At 56.6% G+C, this 15,434-nt stretch overlaps 8 protein-coding genes across 8 annotated transcripts; 4 read left to right on the top strand and 4 right to left on the bottom strand.

The window, feature by feature from the left end:
• Positions 1 to 145: 145 nt before the first annotated feature.
• JCM15063_003604 (uncharacterized protein) lies at positions 146 to 2,028 on the bottom strand (the record flags this gene model as incomplete). Its single annotated transcript, XM_076675525.1, has 6 exons — positions 146 to 1,045; positions 1,118 to 1,194; positions 1,263 to 1,416; positions 1,487 to 1,542; positions 1,616 to 1,678; positions 1,758 to 2,028. 6 exons carry the CDS (start codon positions 2,026 to 2,028, stop codon positions 146 to 148), a joined length of 1,521 nt encoding a protein of 506 aa, XP_076537609.1.
• Positions 2,029 to 2,946: 918 nt separating this feature from the next.
• On the bottom strand, positions 2,947 to 3,756 carry JCM15063_003603 (uncharacterized protein; the record flags this gene model as incomplete). Its single annotated transcript, XM_076675524.1, has 1 exon — positions 2,947 to 3,756. One exon carries the CDS (start codon positions 3,754 to 3,756, stop codon positions 2,947 to 2,949), a length of 810 nt encoding a protein of 269 aa, XP_076537608.1.
• A 76-nt stretch (positions 3,757 to 3,832) lies between these two features.
• Positions 3,833 to 5,085, top strand: TMA16 (Tma16p; the record flags this gene model as incomplete). Its single annotated transcript, XM_076675523.1, has 6 exons — positions 3,833 to 3,838; positions 3,894 to 3,988; positions 4,153 to 4,325; positions 4,442 to 4,675; positions 4,745 to 4,859; positions 4,944 to 5,085. 6 exons carry the CDS (start codon positions 3,833 to 3,835, stop codon positions 5,083 to 5,085), a joined length of 765 nt encoding a protein of 254 aa, XP_076537607.1.
• Positions 5,086 to 5,276: 191 nt separating this feature from the next.
• On the bottom strand, positions 5,277 to 6,356 carry JCM15063_003601 (NmrA/HSCARG family protein; the record flags this gene model as incomplete). Its single annotated transcript, XM_076675522.1, has 4 exons — positions 5,277 to 5,381; positions 5,457 to 5,650; positions 5,731 to 6,060; positions 6,125 to 6,356. The coding sequence occupies 4 exons, from the start codon at positions 6,354 to 6,356 to the stop codon at positions 5,277 to 5,279; spliced, it is 861 nt and encodes a 286-aa protein (XP_076537606.1).
• Positions 6,357 to 6,795: 439 nt separating this feature from the next.
• JCM15063_003600 (uncharacterized protein) lies at positions 6,796 to 10,316 on the top strand (the record flags this gene model as incomplete). The annotated part of the gene is made up of 6 exons (XM_076675521.1): positions 6,796 to 7,212; positions 7,278 to 7,405; positions 7,479 to 7,631; positions 7,699 to 9,511; positions 9,587 to 9,818; positions 9,892 to 10,316. 6 exons carry the CDS (start codon positions 6,796 to 6,798, stop codon positions 10,314 to 10,316), a joined length of 3,168 nt encoding a protein of 1,055 aa, XP_076537605.1.
• A 228-nt stretch (positions 10,317 to 10,544) lies between these two features.
• Positions 10,545 to 11,344, top strand: JCM15063_003599 (uncharacterized protein; the record flags this gene model as incomplete). Its single annotated transcript, XM_076675520.1, has 4 exons — positions 10,545 to 10,748; positions 10,875 to 10,934; positions 11,038 to 11,216; positions 11,290 to 11,344. 4 exons carry the CDS (start codon positions 10,545 to 10,547, stop codon positions 11,342 to 11,344), a joined length of 498 nt encoding a protein of 165 aa, XP_076537604.1.
• Positions 11,345 to 11,387: 43 nt separating this feature from the next.
• Positions 11,388 to 13,044, top strand: JCM15063_003598 (uncharacterized protein; the record flags this gene model as incomplete). Its single annotated transcript, XM_076675519.1, has 7 exons — positions 11,388 to 11,983; positions 12,050 to 12,096; positions 12,168 to 12,277; positions 12,356 to 12,437; positions 12,508 to 12,587; positions 12,660 to 12,770; positions 12,844 to 13,044. 7 exons carry the CDS (start codon positions 11,388 to 11,390, stop codon positions 13,042 to 13,044), a joined length of 1,227 nt encoding a protein of 408 aa, XP_076537603.1.
• A 167-nt stretch (positions 13,045 to 13,211) lies between these two features.
• HER2 (glutamyl-tRNA(Gln) amidotransferase subunit HER2) lies at positions 13,212 to 15,395 on the bottom strand (the record flags this gene model as incomplete). The annotated part of the gene is made up of 9 exons (XM_076675518.1): positions 13,212 to 13,656; positions 13,735 to 13,867; positions 13,952 to 14,147; positions 14,234 to 14,394; positions 14,463 to 14,638; positions 14,706 to 14,861; positions 14,921 to 15,017; positions 15,084 to 15,218; positions 15,284 to 15,395. 9 exons carry the CDS (start codon positions 15,393 to 15,395, stop codon positions 13,212 to 13,214), a joined length of 1,611 nt encoding a protein of 536 aa, XP_076537602.1.
• Between the last annotated feature and the right edge of the window lie 39 nt (positions 15,396 to 15,434).

The following is a 15,434-nucleotide window of genomic DNA, read 5'->3' as shown; positions in this document are numbered from 1 at the left end:
ATGCCGGGGGGTACGGAATTCACCACAGCGAGACGCACAGAAATGTACTGATTTGAACTACTTCCTTCCTGGACTGACTTGGATTTTTGGGCACGGGAGGGGGAGGGGGAAGGGCGATGGGCGGGAAAGAGCGGTAGAAACCCCATTAGTTATCGACTCCGTTCGATTGACTCGCGTATAGCACTCCAGAGGTTCCAGGAGTGTTCGCCGGTTTGGGAGGCGTGACCTTCCACGCATCGTTGCCGATACTACCGTTGCCGAGAGGGGTCGATCGACCGCCGGTCGCGCCTGAAGGCGTTCCGCTGCGAGAGCCAGTTCCAATCGGGGCAGGCGACGACGACGTTCCGAACAGCGCCGACTGCGATACGGCAGGGATTCCCGAAGATGATTGAGGCGGCGAGGTCGTGTGAGTGGAAGAGGCGTGACGGGAGCTGTACTGGTTTTGCGGTTGCTGCGGGTACAGCTGTTGCGACAGAGCATGAGGTCCCGAGGGAGGCGGAGGGGGTACACCGAAGAGAGGAGCGTGGTGGAACGATGGCGGCGAGAACGGCGCGAAGCCAAAAGTCGGTCCGTTCGATCCTCCTGCAGGACTATCGGCGAGTCCTGCGTAGTTGCCACCCGGGGGCGAGAACGCAGGGTTGAACGAAGCGGAATTGTTCTGAGCCGGATGCCGCTGGTCTTGCATAGGAGGCTGCGGTGCGCCGTAAGCTCCGGTTGCAGCTCCGAACCTCGAGGCGTTTCCACCTTGCTGTTGCTGTTGGTGTTGTTGCTGCTGGTGTTGCTGGCCAGAGGCGCTCTGGTATCCAGTAGACTGGTTCGTAGATCCTGCCACGTTCGGGTTTGGCGATCCTTGCGTTCCAACGTTTGAAGGAGGAGCCGCGTACGACTGGTACTGCGGGGCGGTGAAGGGACTCGCGGATGAAGTCGACGCTCCTCCGGCTTGCGACGATGCGGACTGGTGGTGACGAGGGGCAGCGAGGGGCACAGGGGCGTATGCGTACTGGGACGGCGGGAGAGCAGCCGTTGCTGGCACGTAAACGACATGCTAGTTGCGAGCACCACGAGGTCAGACTGAGTACCATACAGAGCGCAAGTAAGTGACAAAGCAGGTGCTTACTTGGGTGTAAGGTGAACCAGCATAGACGCCAGCGTGTTGGGCGTGGTAGGGATCCGCGAGATAGGGTCCACCCAGGGCTGATTCGCAGCGTATGGATCAGTCGAGGGTCAGTTCGCACACAAGACCGACGATTCCCTACACTTACGCATTGCGAGAGGTGGGAACGGCATGTAAGGCGGAGGCTTTTGTTGCAAGCGAGCTTTCGGATCGCCTTGCACAGTGCGGCCTCCCGGTCCCGTCAGGTTCGCTGCCTGGAAACCCTTTGGTCCCTGGACAAGCTCGTATTCGACTTCTTCGCCCTGCAATATACCGTGCATTGTCAATACTTCGGAAATTTGGACCGAACGACGCTTGACCACGAAACCTTACCTCGCCCAGCGAACGGAATCCGCCTTTGCCAGAAATCGCGCTAAAGTGACAGAATACTGGCACGGCATGGGAATATACTTCAGCTGAATGCTCCTGGGATCATACAGAGATGAGAAGAGCTTGGCCAACCTTCCTGTCCACCGAGCGCGGCGGGATCATTGTCCACGACAAAGCCAAACCCTTTCAAGCTGTCTGATCACACGGGGGATAGAAACGAGGTTCAGCGTATAGTCCAGGGTTACAGATGAAGCAGGGGAAAGACGCGACGAACTGAAGAATTTGACGACACCCCGTCGTCGTTGGGGTTCTTGCAGTTGCACGTGAGGCGGAGGTCCCGAGTGGACTGGAGGCTGCATGACCTGGTGGGGCTGCAACGCACCGCCCAGTTGCTGCTGCTGTTGTTGGGACTGCGGGTAGGGAACCTGCGATTGCGACGAGTGGGGGCCGGCAGGCGAGGTTGCGGATGACGCTGCATGCTGGAACGGCGAAGTCGCACCGAGCGAGAGCCTCGCGAGGTCGAGGTCGAGTGAAGATCTTGCCATGATGGTACCAGGACACGGGGAAGCGGTGAAGGCTTCCTAGGCGGGAGTGCGCGCGAGAGTGTGCGAGCGAAGCGAGACGAGGAAGCGTAGAGAGCGCGAGGAGTACGCGCTATCGGAGGTCGAGTGAACAGCCTGCTTCGACGTGAATTCGAGGCGCGTTCCGGTGGTGACGCGATCAAGCCGAGACGGTGCGTCGATGGACAGGCAGAGGTTTGATGAGGTCGGTCGAATTCGACGGCGACGGCGACGGGAATACGGTCGAGACTTTGAACCGGAAGGATACTGCTACGGCGACACGAACTGGTACTGAATACGAGAACGGGGTACTGCTACGTACACTGGGTGCGAAATCGAGCGGCAGCGGCTAAGGGAAGGACGTCCTGACGTTTCTTTTCACCCTGGCAGCTTTCTCACCCCAGGTCGCTCTCAAGCGTCTTCGGCAGACTTCTCAAAACTCTCTGTCTTCTTTTAGCTTCCGAGCTCGAAGCGATCGTTTCTTCTCCCGTCGCGACTTCACTTGCAAGTCGGGACCTGCCCGTAGCGAGCTGCAAGCTCAGGCCACTCTGCGCCACCAGGAACGCAGGAAAGGCCTTCAGCAGCGCGAACGCCCCTCCCCGAGGAACGTCCCGGGAGTCGCTCTGAACACGTGCCTAATCGAGCCCTTTCAGAGTTTCTGCTGTCCGAAGTTTCCATGGTCATTGCGGGGTTTGGTGTGTGTCTCGTATTTTCTCGCGCAAAGGATTTTCAGTGATCGAACCAAAATTGAGTCAGGGTCAGAAAAATTGTCCGAACCTCGCGCAGCTGTGGCGGATTGAATCGCAAAGAGACATGTCCATATCCGCGAGTGCGAGTGTGAGATAATCGAGATGATCATTTTACAGGTAGCACAGATAGAGACAACAAATGTACCTTCCAAGCTCAGTACAGTCCGGGCAAGACCACCCATTTCGCACCTTCGCGATGCCACTGCTCGCCAAAAGTCTTTTCGTACCACCGATGTCCCGCCCTCGCCCGGGGCAGCATGAGCGCGATTTCTTGCCACAGGAAGAGTGCCGGAGGTTGCAAGTACCAACCCGCTAGCGGCACGAGGGGCATCCAGTGAGGCGAGACAATCTTGGAGGCGACAGGGAACGGGGTCGTGTGCGAGAGCGACAGGGCACAGATGAGGAAGCCGAGCCACTCGAACCACTCGCAAGAGTAAGAAGGGTGCGACATGTAACGGTAGAGTCCTGCCCGAGGAATCGAATATCGGTCTTTGGGATCATTCCCTGCTTGTTTCTTCTTTCGCGACGCCGTTTGCGCGAGTTTGTCGCGCTTGAGTGCGTACAGGACATGGTCGTGATAAATGTTGGAGGAGAACCCAATGAACCACATGAGCGATCCGACCAGGAACAGGCCTAGACGACCTGGTTCGAGTCCGCTGCGAGAGGACGAAGGACCTGCCCCGACCCAGGTGCCCATGGTCGAACCATTCATAATGTTGAACACGATGGCGGACAGTGGAACGAGGATGTTCATCCTCGCCCTAGAAGGGTTCTGCCAGGTCGAGACGACCGCTCGATTCGCGTAGTGTCCTACGAAGAACCCGACGAGACATTTTCGCGCAACGGGGAGCGAGTTGAAGCCTTCGACAACGGTAGCGAGATATTCCAGCGGCGTGCGTGGCGCTGCGAACGCTCGTGCGAGCGGGAGGGACAGGACGAACGCGATCGGCGAGACGATCTCCATGACGAGCCAGCCAACAGAACCATTGACGGTGAACCGGCTTGTGCCGAAGCGTCCAAACGGAGCATCTGGAACAGGTATGAGCGTCAGTACTTGCGACACAACCTGCCGAGGAAAGTGTGACCTCACTGATCACGAAGCACACTGGCGAGAGGAGACCGAACGCGACAAAGCAGCGCTGGAGAGCCGAGTACCAGCCTACAGCTCCCGCTTGGCCCGTCAGACCCGTGCCCAAGTCAGTCAGGTACTGTCGAATCATCAGTGCCGGCCAAGACGAGTGGAGGAAAGTGATCTGGGTTTCTTCATCATTTGCAATCCTCTCGCACAAACATGTAAGTGCACAAGGTGTCGGTTTGTAAGATGCCCTCAGAGCTATACTGAAGGGGTGCATTGGTCCAGGCCCAACAACCGAGTCAAGACGGCGGGTGCGCTGCAAGGCAAGAAAGGCAAAGTCGGAGGCAAACAGATCCACCCCAACTCGCGACGAGCGAAACAGTTGCAGCGGGTAGAACTGAGGAGCAAGAAACTCGAAGTCCAGAGCAGGGTTCAACGTTCGATCGAGATCCAACGAGGTGAGTACTCGCTCTACCGGCGATCATCCAACTTTTTTTTGATCTCCCAGGAGCTCTCTCCGAATGCTGATCGAAGCGTGCCGTACCTCGCGAACGTGCGCTTGTATGTATTACAGTCGACCGACATTTGTACTTTGTGCACGCGCTGCCAGAAGATGCGACTTCGATTTCGCTGAGTGACTTGCACCAGCTCGTGCACGATTACATCAACCGCAACGAATCCGAACTCGTCGAACTCGCGGCTGAGCGCAGTGCGCGCACATGGAGGAAAACTGAAGGCAAGGGCAAACGCGAGACTGAACTCGAGAAAATCAAGGAAGACGAAGAGTCGCAGTACAAGACTGGATTCAGTGAGCTCCCCGAATCTTACGTGTCTTGCGCACCTCCGCGAAATCTGACGACATTGGGTTGCGTGACAGTCTTGCCGGATCTCACGATCGCCGAAAACGTTGCCCTGTGTCGGCAATGGATTCGACCTGCACCTGCGAAATCGACCAAGAATGCCAAGGGAGGAGACCCCTCGTTCCTCGGTCGGTAAGTCACGATCGGTTCCTTCTCCTCCCACTTCGCTCGACTGACATGCGAGCGGATCGTTTTCCCGCAAAAATCGTGTGACAGGATCCGCTTGGTTCGGATCTACTCGGAGGACAAGAACTTGGTCAAGGTCGAGAAAAGTGGAGCCCGTGGAGAAGATTGGGAGATCGGACAAGGCGAGGTCGAGATGGAGGACGACACCGAAGTCGCCGACGACGAGGAATAGATTCGAGGGTTTTCTGTTTTGGGTTTCTTCTTTTTCTCATGCTCATTTGTCGTACTTGTTGAGAAATCCCACGTCTCACATCCCTTCCCCCACCATCATCTGCTCTTATTGTGACAGTACAGAGTTGACAAGCAGAGCACAGAACAACAAACGGATTCGTCTACAAAGGGGCAAGGGCAGCAGGAAACAGGCTATTCATCGTCATTCTTGCGGAGCCAATCTTCAAACGACAGTAAGGCAGGATGTTCAGACTTGACACTCGCGATCTGCACCGAGTACCCTTGATTGTGGAACCACTGCGTGCGCACAGGATTGGGACTCGTGTCAGTAATCTGGACCAAGATTGCAAGTGAGATGCAAGACAGTCTCACGTAGAGCATGATCCTGAACTCGTACGGGAGTGCGAGGAGTGCGACTCCAGGTACCCAAGCCTTCCACGCGGATCTGCCTTCAACTCGTGTGTACGCGTCCCTCGCCTGGTCCATGGTGAGCTCGTCTCCCGCAAGTTCGATCGTACGGTTCGCGAATTGTTCCGGGTGCAAGAGCGCGTTTGCACCGAAATGGCCTGTGCACCAAACCCCCGCCTCGGTCCAAAGTGTCAACACGCTGCGAACCGTGTACAATCAAGGTGGAGAGACAACTGACCAATGTCGTCGCAAGCGACCATCTGGAGAGGCTTTCCTCGCAGTGCAGCTTGAAACAGTCCGAGGGTCATCATGGAAGCGACTCCAGAGCGCTTGGGCCAATTCTCAAAGAACGCGACCGGACGCAAGATGGTCCAATTGATGCCAGACTCTTTCAGGGATTCTTCGATACGAGCTTTCGATTCGAAATGTGGCACGCCACAGGAAGGGGACGCGGACGCGACCGACGAGAAGACGAGATGTGGCAACCCGACGGCGGTAGCGGCAGAGATAAAGTTGCGACCTTGCTCTTCCTCGGTCACAGTATCGCCTTTGCCGGGAATAACGGTCACTGGGAACGGAAAGACACCAGTGAGATCCTCTCTGTAGAAGCGATGCCAGTGGACAGGACTCACCCAAGAAGGCGACGTCCTTTCCTTCAAGTGCTTGCTTGAGCGAGTCGACGTCGGTAAGGCTTCCCTTGACGACTCGAGCCCCTCGCTGCGTGATGGATTGGGCGGCGGGAGAGTCGGTGTCGCGGGTGAGGCAAGTGACGGCATCGGCGGGGTGATTGCTCGCGAGGAGCGACTTGAGGACAGCGGAGCCTTGTTTGCCAGTCGCGCCAACTAGCAGGATTTGTGCAACCATGGCGAGAATAGTTCAAAGCCGTACAGTAGAGATGCGATGGACGGAGCTGCGCCGGTGCATCCGATCTTGTGGGGGGAAGACCGATAATCGTCAGTTCAACGCAGTCATCTAGGCAGAAGCAGCGTACCGGTATAGCTATCATGATACCTCTGCTCACCTGCCCGCACACCGAGGAGCGGGCTGGAAAATAAGGAGAGACGATCCGCAGTTGCGCAGAGGTCGCCGACCGACACTCGTCCGCTTGCACCCCGACACGGAAACCCCGCCCCTCGGCACCATCCGCCTGCCTGTCAGCTCCGATCGTGGGAGCCCACAGATCGCAGCGTGCGCCAACCCGAAGCATCTTCGTCGTCATTCCGAATTCGCTCATCGTTAGCGGCCCCGATCATACCTCACAAGTGCCTGCCCCGGCAGCATCATACTCGAGACATTTTGAACGATGGGCTTGATCCCGCGATCGAACCACCTCGTCCTGATCCGCGACTGTTATCCTCCAGCGCCCTCCTCTTCCGGAACCCAACACTCGCTGCCGCCTCCAGTCTCGAATGGCCTCGGCAAGCTGTCCTTCTATGCCGTGAACCGCCCCAAAAAACTCCCCAAGGTCCTCCATGTGCTGCTCGAGCGCGCGACGCGAGATCGGCACTCGAGTGGAGCGAAGGCCCGTCAGGATCTCGCCGTCTCGCTCGAGATCATCCGAGGCCTCCTGATCGAGTGCGGTGAGAGCTCGAAAGAAGGATCCGGCGAGCTCGTCAAAGCCGTTGCCGAGGACGCGCTCAAAGCGGCAGAGCTCGCTCTCAGTCGAGAAGGTAGAGGCAAGCAGCGAGACCCCGAGCTCGAGGCCATCGGTGCTGCCCTCGTGAGTGGTCACCAATCGCAAAGGCATCTCTAGGACTGGCTGATACATGCTTGTGCGAGAGACAGTTTGCAACGGTCGCAACGCTGTTGACCCCGCCCTTCTTCGGCCTCCAGCAAGGCTTCGGCAAACAGTATCTGCGGTGTCTGTCCTTCATCTCGGACCTCGCCCAGCTCGAAGGCTCAGACTCGAACCCGTGAGTTCCAGGGCATCGGAGCGCGCGACCGAGGTTTGTGCCACAGCTGAACGGTCTGCTCGTGGTGCTCCAGATCCCGCCTCGTCGCGCTCAGAGCTCTTGAAGCGACTGCACGTTCCGACATTCTGTATCAAACTGCTCAGGACTTTGAGCTGCAGATCGAACATCTCGGTCCTGCGCTCGTGGCAAACTGTTGCGCAGTTCCCACTCCGGAGCTCAGAAAATTGTACGGCATGAATTCGATAAAACTGTGACGATTGAGGGTTGCTCTAATCCTTGTGGAAATTCGTCAGGTTTGATTCAAGCGATGCCGAAACCAAAACCTTCCGACTCGCGACAATGCTGTCAAGTCGGAAACCTCCCTCGATCTCGGCTCCGTCTTCAGCCGCAACGGGGCAAGACCTCGCGTCGATCGCGGTCTCGACCTTGAGACTCGTCGCTCGGCTCGCCGACTCGTCCCAATTGTTGTCTCTGCACGGTTCGATTTCGACATTCTTGAACCGCTACCGAGCGGGTGAACTCTGGCATGGCAATTCGCAAGACTTTATCGAGTGGATCGCATCTTCCTTGATCGCCGCTTCAGCGCCTTCGTACCGACCGGGAGTACTGCAGTGGTGGGTCGATCAGGTGCGGGAGATTGGTGACACCGAGGCTCAGCACAAGAGTGTCACGCTCCTGTACGTGCTCGCGACTCTCTTGCGAGGCAAAACTCAACTACATGGGCTCGGGGTCGGCGGCGTCTTGAACACACTCGGAGAGCTGTTGATTCGTCGGGCCAAACTCTCGAATCGGGCCAAACCTCCGCCCTCGCCGACGGCGCCGCTGAACGAGCCGCGTCATGGCGCGCCGAACGACTCGGCATTCCACACGGAGGAACATCATGTCGAATGTCCTCAAGATCGGGACCTCCTCACGAAACCCATCCTTTCGACCATTGCCGCGCTATCGAGCAAGATTTACTACGCCGATCAGCTCGAGAACCTCGTCTCGGACGTCATCGAACTGCTGCGAGGGCTTCGCTTGGAGGAAGCTGCCGCATCGACGATGGAGGAAAAGATTGGGGCCGCGACGAAACTTGTCGTTGCCCTAAGGCTCTTGCTCGAGGAGGCTAATCGAAGTTCGCGCGGCGAAGGAGTTATTGCGAATGGTGAGTATTCGGCGCCGGGACACCAACAGAGCACGGTTTCCCACACCACACAGGAATCCCGTGACAATCGATACTCGAGCTCCACCCGGAACTCGATCGACCAACCGTTCCTGCCCCCGCCCGTTGGCTCTGACAGAACTCTCAAATCTACGGGGCTCGTGCTTGGAGCGACAACTTCTCCTGCGAACGGAGTTGCGCCAGAAGAAGACGACGTGTTTACAGTTCGTGGCAAGAAGGATGGGACCGAGCAACCTTCGATCACGGTCAACAGCGGGGACAGAATCGGTCGCGATCCAGGGCCGCTGAATGGCAAGCGTAATCGAGTTTCGCCTCGCGCATACGAGAAATCCGTGTTTCTCCTGACGGTCGGCGACTCGGTCCTTCGATCCGAGTACGTCCGCGCAACGATCGTCTACCTCGAACAAGAGCTCGACGTTCACGAGATCGAACGAGGAACGACCCTTCCGCCAGATCTCACGTACTTCTGGAAATCGCTATACACGAACTGTTTCATCCTCGCGACTGCACCTTCCTTGTCGGCCGCGATCGGCTCTGGAGGAAGGATATCGGAAAGGCCTATCGACTTGACTCATCCTCTCACCCGAGTGCGATCGCAACGATCGCTCCGCGGAATGTCGCTAGACTCGACCGCCTCACGACCGCCGACCATCACCACGACGAACTCTGTAACTCCGACCGGACCTGCCCTCCCCTTCGACTACTCGTCTCTCGCTGCCCTGCTTCGAGTCGCGCAGCGGGTTCAATCGGCAACGTCGGTCCTCGAAGGTGTTCCGATGCTACTCGCGCTCGACCGCGCCGCGGAAGAATGGGAACGCGGTACGAACGGCAGGGAGCAAAGTCTTGAACGAGGGCAAGCGACTCGCGAAACTGCGGCGCTTGCACTCCGCCAGGTCGGAAGGACGTGGCAAGTGTCCGAGGTGGAGCAGATCGGTCGAGAGGTAAGCGGACTTTGCGGGTTGCTTTCGTCTACCGGTTCCGATGTGCGAATCTCACGTCTCGACGAGCCTGTGCAGGCGCTCGAATCAATGCTTCCTTCGGTAATCCCGCCGTTCGATCAGCATCACCACGTGCAGTCTTCTTTCGCTGCGAGAGCCTCGGCTCCGCCGCCTGCGCTGTACTTGCAGACGGTCGTCGATGCTCTCGCCTTCTCCGATGTGCTCCAATCTGTGACTGGACTGGATCGAACGAGCCTAGGAACGTTGCTGGGCGCGAAATGGTCGCCGGAACTCGCGGTTCGAGCGAGATGTGAGTGTTTCTCTAGCTGCTGCGGGGCTCGCGTCTCGCCAGCATGACTGACAACTCTTCGATTGAATGCTAGCGTCGTCGTTCGTGTCGCCGTATGCGAACGGGGGAGGAAACGGGCCATCGCGATCAGTTCTGCAACTCCCGCTCGGAAGTACCGCTCGCATCGCTTCGACTGCTTCTACATACAATACGGCGTCGCCGCCTTCTCGAGGGCCGAGCTCGATGCGAACACCGTCGCTCGCCGACTTGCAGTCATCGCTCGGAGCCGGGGCGGGGGCGACACCGCCTCGAAGCGTGCACGAGTCGCAGACGCCTTCGTTGTCGAGCAGAAGCCGGAGCGTGACTGGGGGAGGAAGGGCGACGCCGAGCATGTTGACGGGTTCAGACGCGAGTCCTTCCAAGCGGCGCACGAGCAAAATGTCTGCCGAGATGCTGCTCGCTTCGGTAGGCCGACGTGGGCGGGTCAACACGGCAAGCTCGATGTCTTCTCAGGTGTAAAAACAAACAAACAGCTCTCTCTTTTGTACTCGATCTTGCCGTAGCAGTAGCTTTGCAGTTCTTGGTGCAGTACTCATCTATTTCAAAGTGCGAGCGGCGGAGGAAACCGCTCGAAAGCGCGAGAATGCGCGCCTGCCGGTTATATTCAAGCTCTCAACCCGAGCTAAGCTCTCAGGTTTCTCTCTCACCTGCAACTCTGTCCGGCGACCTTTTTCGCTCGCCTCCTTGATGCTCTCGCTGCGTAGCACTGCCCCGCGCACCCTCCTGTCGACTGTCGCGCCTCGTCGTAGCCTCTCGGTCGCAGCGCACGCTCTCCGCACCGGTTCGGGTTCCCCTCTTCTCGCTCGCTTGTCTCCGTCCACGTCACTCGCTTCCCCTCTCGCCAACAAGATGGGCGCCGTTCGCAACTCTCACGGTATGGGTGAATCGACTGTACGTGTAGAGTCTGCAAGGAGCCGTCGCTCGCGATTCCTTTCTCCCCCCACTCTTGCTCGGCGGCATTCCACCGCTTCGTGGGTTGATAGACCTCGACTGACGCTCGCGTGGACACGGTTCTAGGTTCGTCCCGAGTCGGACAAGGTCATGCAAGACATTGCCGACTATGTTCACAACTACCAGGCGAGTTCACTCTCTTCGGCGTGCCGGATTCGATCCGGCCTTCGCGCTCCTCGACTCGGTCCTGACACTTTAGCCTTCTGCTCGTTTTCCACCCTGCTGTTAGATCGACTCTGATGTGGCCTACTCGACCGCCCGTCTCTGCCTGATCGACACGATCGGATGTGGACTCGAAGGACTCCGAGTCTCGGACGAGTGCCGCGCATTGATGGAACCCATCGTGCCAGACACGGTCGTACCCAACGGTACCAAGATCCCTGGAACTCCCTACCAGCTCGATCCCGTGTGCGCACCACATCGTCCTTTGTAGGGGTTTCCTCGCGGTCTATGAGCTCACCGGTCTGATCGTTTGCTGCAGCCGTGGTGCTTTCGCTATCGGTACTCAGATCCGATGGCTCGACTTCAACGAGTAAGTTCAATCTTCATGCCTCCGGGAGAGAACTGCCGCGATACTCAATGAATACTTGCTCCCAACAGCTGTACGCCCATGTTGTCCAGGAATGCGAAACTTGCGAGCTTCACGACACTGATGGTCTCGCATGTGTTCCAGGCTTCCTCGCTGCTGAATGGGGTCACCCGTCGGACAATCTCGGAGCGATTCTCGCCGTCGCCGACTACCTCGCGCGCACGGGTGAACCGCTCAAGGTCAAGGACGTGCTCGAAGCGATGATCAAGGCGCACGAGATTCAAGGATGTATGGCTCTCGAAAACTCGTTCAACCGAGTCGGACTCGACCACGTCATCCTCGTCAAACTCGCTTCGGCCGCCGTCGTGTCCAAGATGCTCGGACTCACGCGGGATCAAACGGTCGATGTCATCTCGCAAGTCTTTGTCGACGGACAGTCTCTGCGTACGTTCCGTCATGCCCCGAACACGGGTTCGCGCAAGTCGTGGTCGGCTGGAGACGCGTGCATGCGCGCCGTGCACCTCGCCCTCCAGGTCAAACGTGGTCAAATGGGTATCCCGACGGTCCTGACGGCCAAGACGTGGGGATTCTACGACGTCCTGTTCAAGGGCAAAGAGTTCCAATTCCAACGCCCTTACGGTTCCTAGTACGTTCCCTTTCTCTCTTTCGAAAGATCGCTCAGACTACCCAGAAAATTGACGATCGTATGCAGCATCATGGAGAACGTTTTGTTCAAGATCTCGTTCCCGGCAGAGTTCCGTCAGTTGTTCCGCTCTGTTCGCGGCTTTCGGACAAGTTTTCCGCTGACGCATACGGGGAAATTTGAACAGATGCTCAATCGGCCGCCGAAGCCGCTCACATTATCCACAAGCAATTGAAGGATGCGGGCAAATCGTCCGATGACATTAAACATGTCAAGATCCGCACGCAAGAAGCTGCTGTACGTGCCCTGTCAGAGCGTTCGAAAACAGCAGCCTTCGCGAAACTGATTCAATCGTTTATTGACTTATCGAAACAGATTCGTATCATTGACAAGTCTGGACCTCTACACAACTTTGCTGACCGAGACCACACCATTCAATACATGGTTGCCGTCCCTCGTGAGTCCTCTCTGTAAAAAGTCTCGCTCGCGAATCGGTTCTGAGTCTCAAACTACGAATCCGTGCACAGTCATCTTTGGTCGCCTCACCACCGAGGACTACTCGGACGAAGTCGCTGCTGACCCTCGTATCGACGAACTTCGTGCCAAGGTCAGTCGAGGAATATCCCAATCTGCGATTGTGGAGAACAGGGTCTGATGAAGGAAATCTTGTGAGATACAGATTCAGTGTGTCGAGGACAAGCAATTCACGGCCGACTACCACGATCCCGAGAAGCGATTCATTTCGAACGCTCTCACCGTCACGTTGAGCGATGGAACCGTCATGGACGAGGTGAGATTCCGCTTATCCGAGAGCGTACCTCCACTATCAGCCTCTTAATACTTGTCTGTCCTTCTTCCCCAAGGTTCACCTCGATTTTCCCGTTGGACACGCTCGCCGTCGTGAGGAAGGCATCCCGTTGCTCAACGCCAAGTTCAAGAGGCACATCGAGCCCCACTTTGATTCGAAGCACGTCGAACAGATCATCAAACTCGTTGGAGACCAAAAGACGCTCGAGAACATGTCGGTATCGGACTTTACCGACTTGTTTGTTACCCAGAAGTAGAAACAAGCTTGTGATTCCCCCCCTCCTCTGCCAACCAACCAATTCTCAAACTGCAGTATCCTCCTCTCTTTTCTTTTTTACATAGTCTCTATTCCGTGTAGATTCTCTCTCTTGCTTCCAATCTTGGACCAATTCCCGAGAAATTCAATTGGTTTTTCTCGTTTCTTCTACTTGCTCTTGAGAGCCGCTTCAAACACTCTTGCTACTTGTAAAACATTGCGATCGTCACCCCATTGACCGACAAGAGTGATCCCAACTGGCCACCCTTGAGCATGATTTCGCGAAGGTTGACTCGTTCCAATCGGGATCGAAATGGCAGGAAGACCTGCCAAAGATGCTGGCAACGACAACAGATCCTGTACATACGATGACGAAGCTGCAGGTGATGATGATGCTGTTGTTGTTGAACGAGGATTTGTTATAGATTCTAATCGAGGTGCGGGAGAGATCGTAGTTGGATGAATCAAGAAATCGATAGTGGTTGAATCGTGTCCTCCTGTTTGATTCGTTGACAACGTTCCAAGTGGGTTTCGGGTTGAGAAGAGTGAGTCTAGTTCAAGTTGCAACATCCTCCTGATCCTTTGAGCTTGAAGGTAATAACTGTCATACGCTCTGTTGACAATCAAAATACAAGCACCGCTGTGAGCTTGCTGAGGAATTCCGAAGGGAAAAAGGGAGAAGAGTCCTCACTCTGCACTGAGGGCAAAGGTACCGAGCAACAGACGTTTTTTGACTTCGTCACCAAATCCCATCGACCTCGTGTTGGCGTACAAAGGAGTTTTCGTCGCCTGTCCTTCGTTCGGATCTTGGTCCGCTAGGAACCCTGAATCCATGGCAAAACAAACCCGGTAAGATTCGAGCATCTTTAGAGTTTGACTTTGGTGCGGAAAAAAAGAGAAGAACGCACCGTATTCCGTTCCATCATACCTCGCCAAGTTACTTGAAGCTTCTGCACTCGCGAGAACGTAGTACGCTCCGAGAGCCGAAGAAGCGTTCTCGATTCTGACAGAATGCAATGTTGCTCCAAGTTGTTTCAACCGATTCAAACTCGCTCGAGTGGTAGGTAACACGGAAGGATCGAGGAGGTCGATCGGGAACAAATCCTGTCAAAACTCGAAGAACTCGGATCAATGAGAATTCCGGTGTAGGGTATACGAATATTGAGGAGGGTGTGAGAGGACAAACGGACTGCTGGTACACCGATTCGAATCCCTTCGAGAGGTCGGTCCGTACTCGAATTGGCACGTTCTCCTAACCGGTTCTCGAGCAGGCTGTGGGTACGGGCAGCTCGCTCGCGTGCCAACTCGGGGACAGAGGTTGGGTCTTTCGGGTCATAATGATCGAGGAGTCCTATGGCGAGAACCGAACATGAGAAAAGAATAAAGGACGGGGAAAGATTCCGGGGAGAATGGACCCACGAAAGACTTGATCGATGCGTTCGACATCTCGACTCACGAGTCCGACCGTGTCGAGACTGCTCGCATACGCGATGACGCCGTATCGAGACAGGAGTCCGTACGATGGTTTGAATCCGACGACGCCGCAGTACGCCGCAGGCAGTCGAGTCGAGCCTCCCGTGTCTGTCGCGAGGGCACTACATCACCGAGACCAGAACAGTTAGTATTGTGAACCGAGAGGTTTTGAGTGACGCAGGGACTGACAAATCGCACAGGCCTGCAGCAACGGCAGCTGCGCTCCCTCCCGAGCTGCCGCCTGCAACCCGATATTCGACATGGTCCGCCTCGAGAGTGGTTTCGACACCTCGAGGACCGGCTGGATTGAGGGTAGGACCAAAATGCGAGTGTACGTTGGCAGACCTGAAGCGACCGAGAGACTCAGTCCAAGTTCTCGGTTTCGCGGCAGATGGGGGACTGACCCCATCCCAAACTCGTCCATGTTGGTTTTGCCCACGACGAGTGCTCCATGCTGCTTCAACTGGTGAACGACGGTCGATTCGAACGGACTCTCGTAGTCTGTCCGGTCTCGAACGGCGAGTCAGCCCTCCGGACCTTGGGTAGAAGCAAGGCGTGATCAAGCACCTCGAAGCATGCGAGATGCACACGTAGTGCGGTCGCCTGTTGTTGCAAACATGTCTTTGACCGCGACGAGCTGCTCATCGAGTTTACCCTTGCCCTTGCCATCCTGCCTCGCGCGGGCGTACTGCTGCTCGAGATCTGCACGAGGGTTTCGAGACGCATGAGCGGGTCGTACGAGGGCCTAGCGAAGAAGCGAAGCGGACCAGATTGCGATGCAAGGTGCGTATAGGCGTTCAAGCGAGAATTGAGCCGGTGAGCACGCTGCAAGGTCGAGCCGAGACGGGCCGGCAGGGCTGCACCCGAACTCGAAGCCATGCCCGAAGAGCCGAGCGGGAAGCGGATTGCAGAAATGAC

This window comes from Sporobolomyces koalae (genome assembly GCF_050403365.1).
Source record: "Sporobolomyces koalae JCM15063 DNA, S_koalae_JCM15063T_v1_ctg1, whole genome shotgun sequence".
Classification (NCBI taxonomy): domain Eukaryota; kingdom Fungi; phylum Basidiomycota; class Microbotryomycetes; order Sporidiobolales; family Sporidiobolaceae; genus Sporobolomyces; species Sporobolomyces koalae.
Note: the sequence above shows the minus strand (reverse complement) of the source record. Positions and strands in the feature narration are given on the sequence as shown.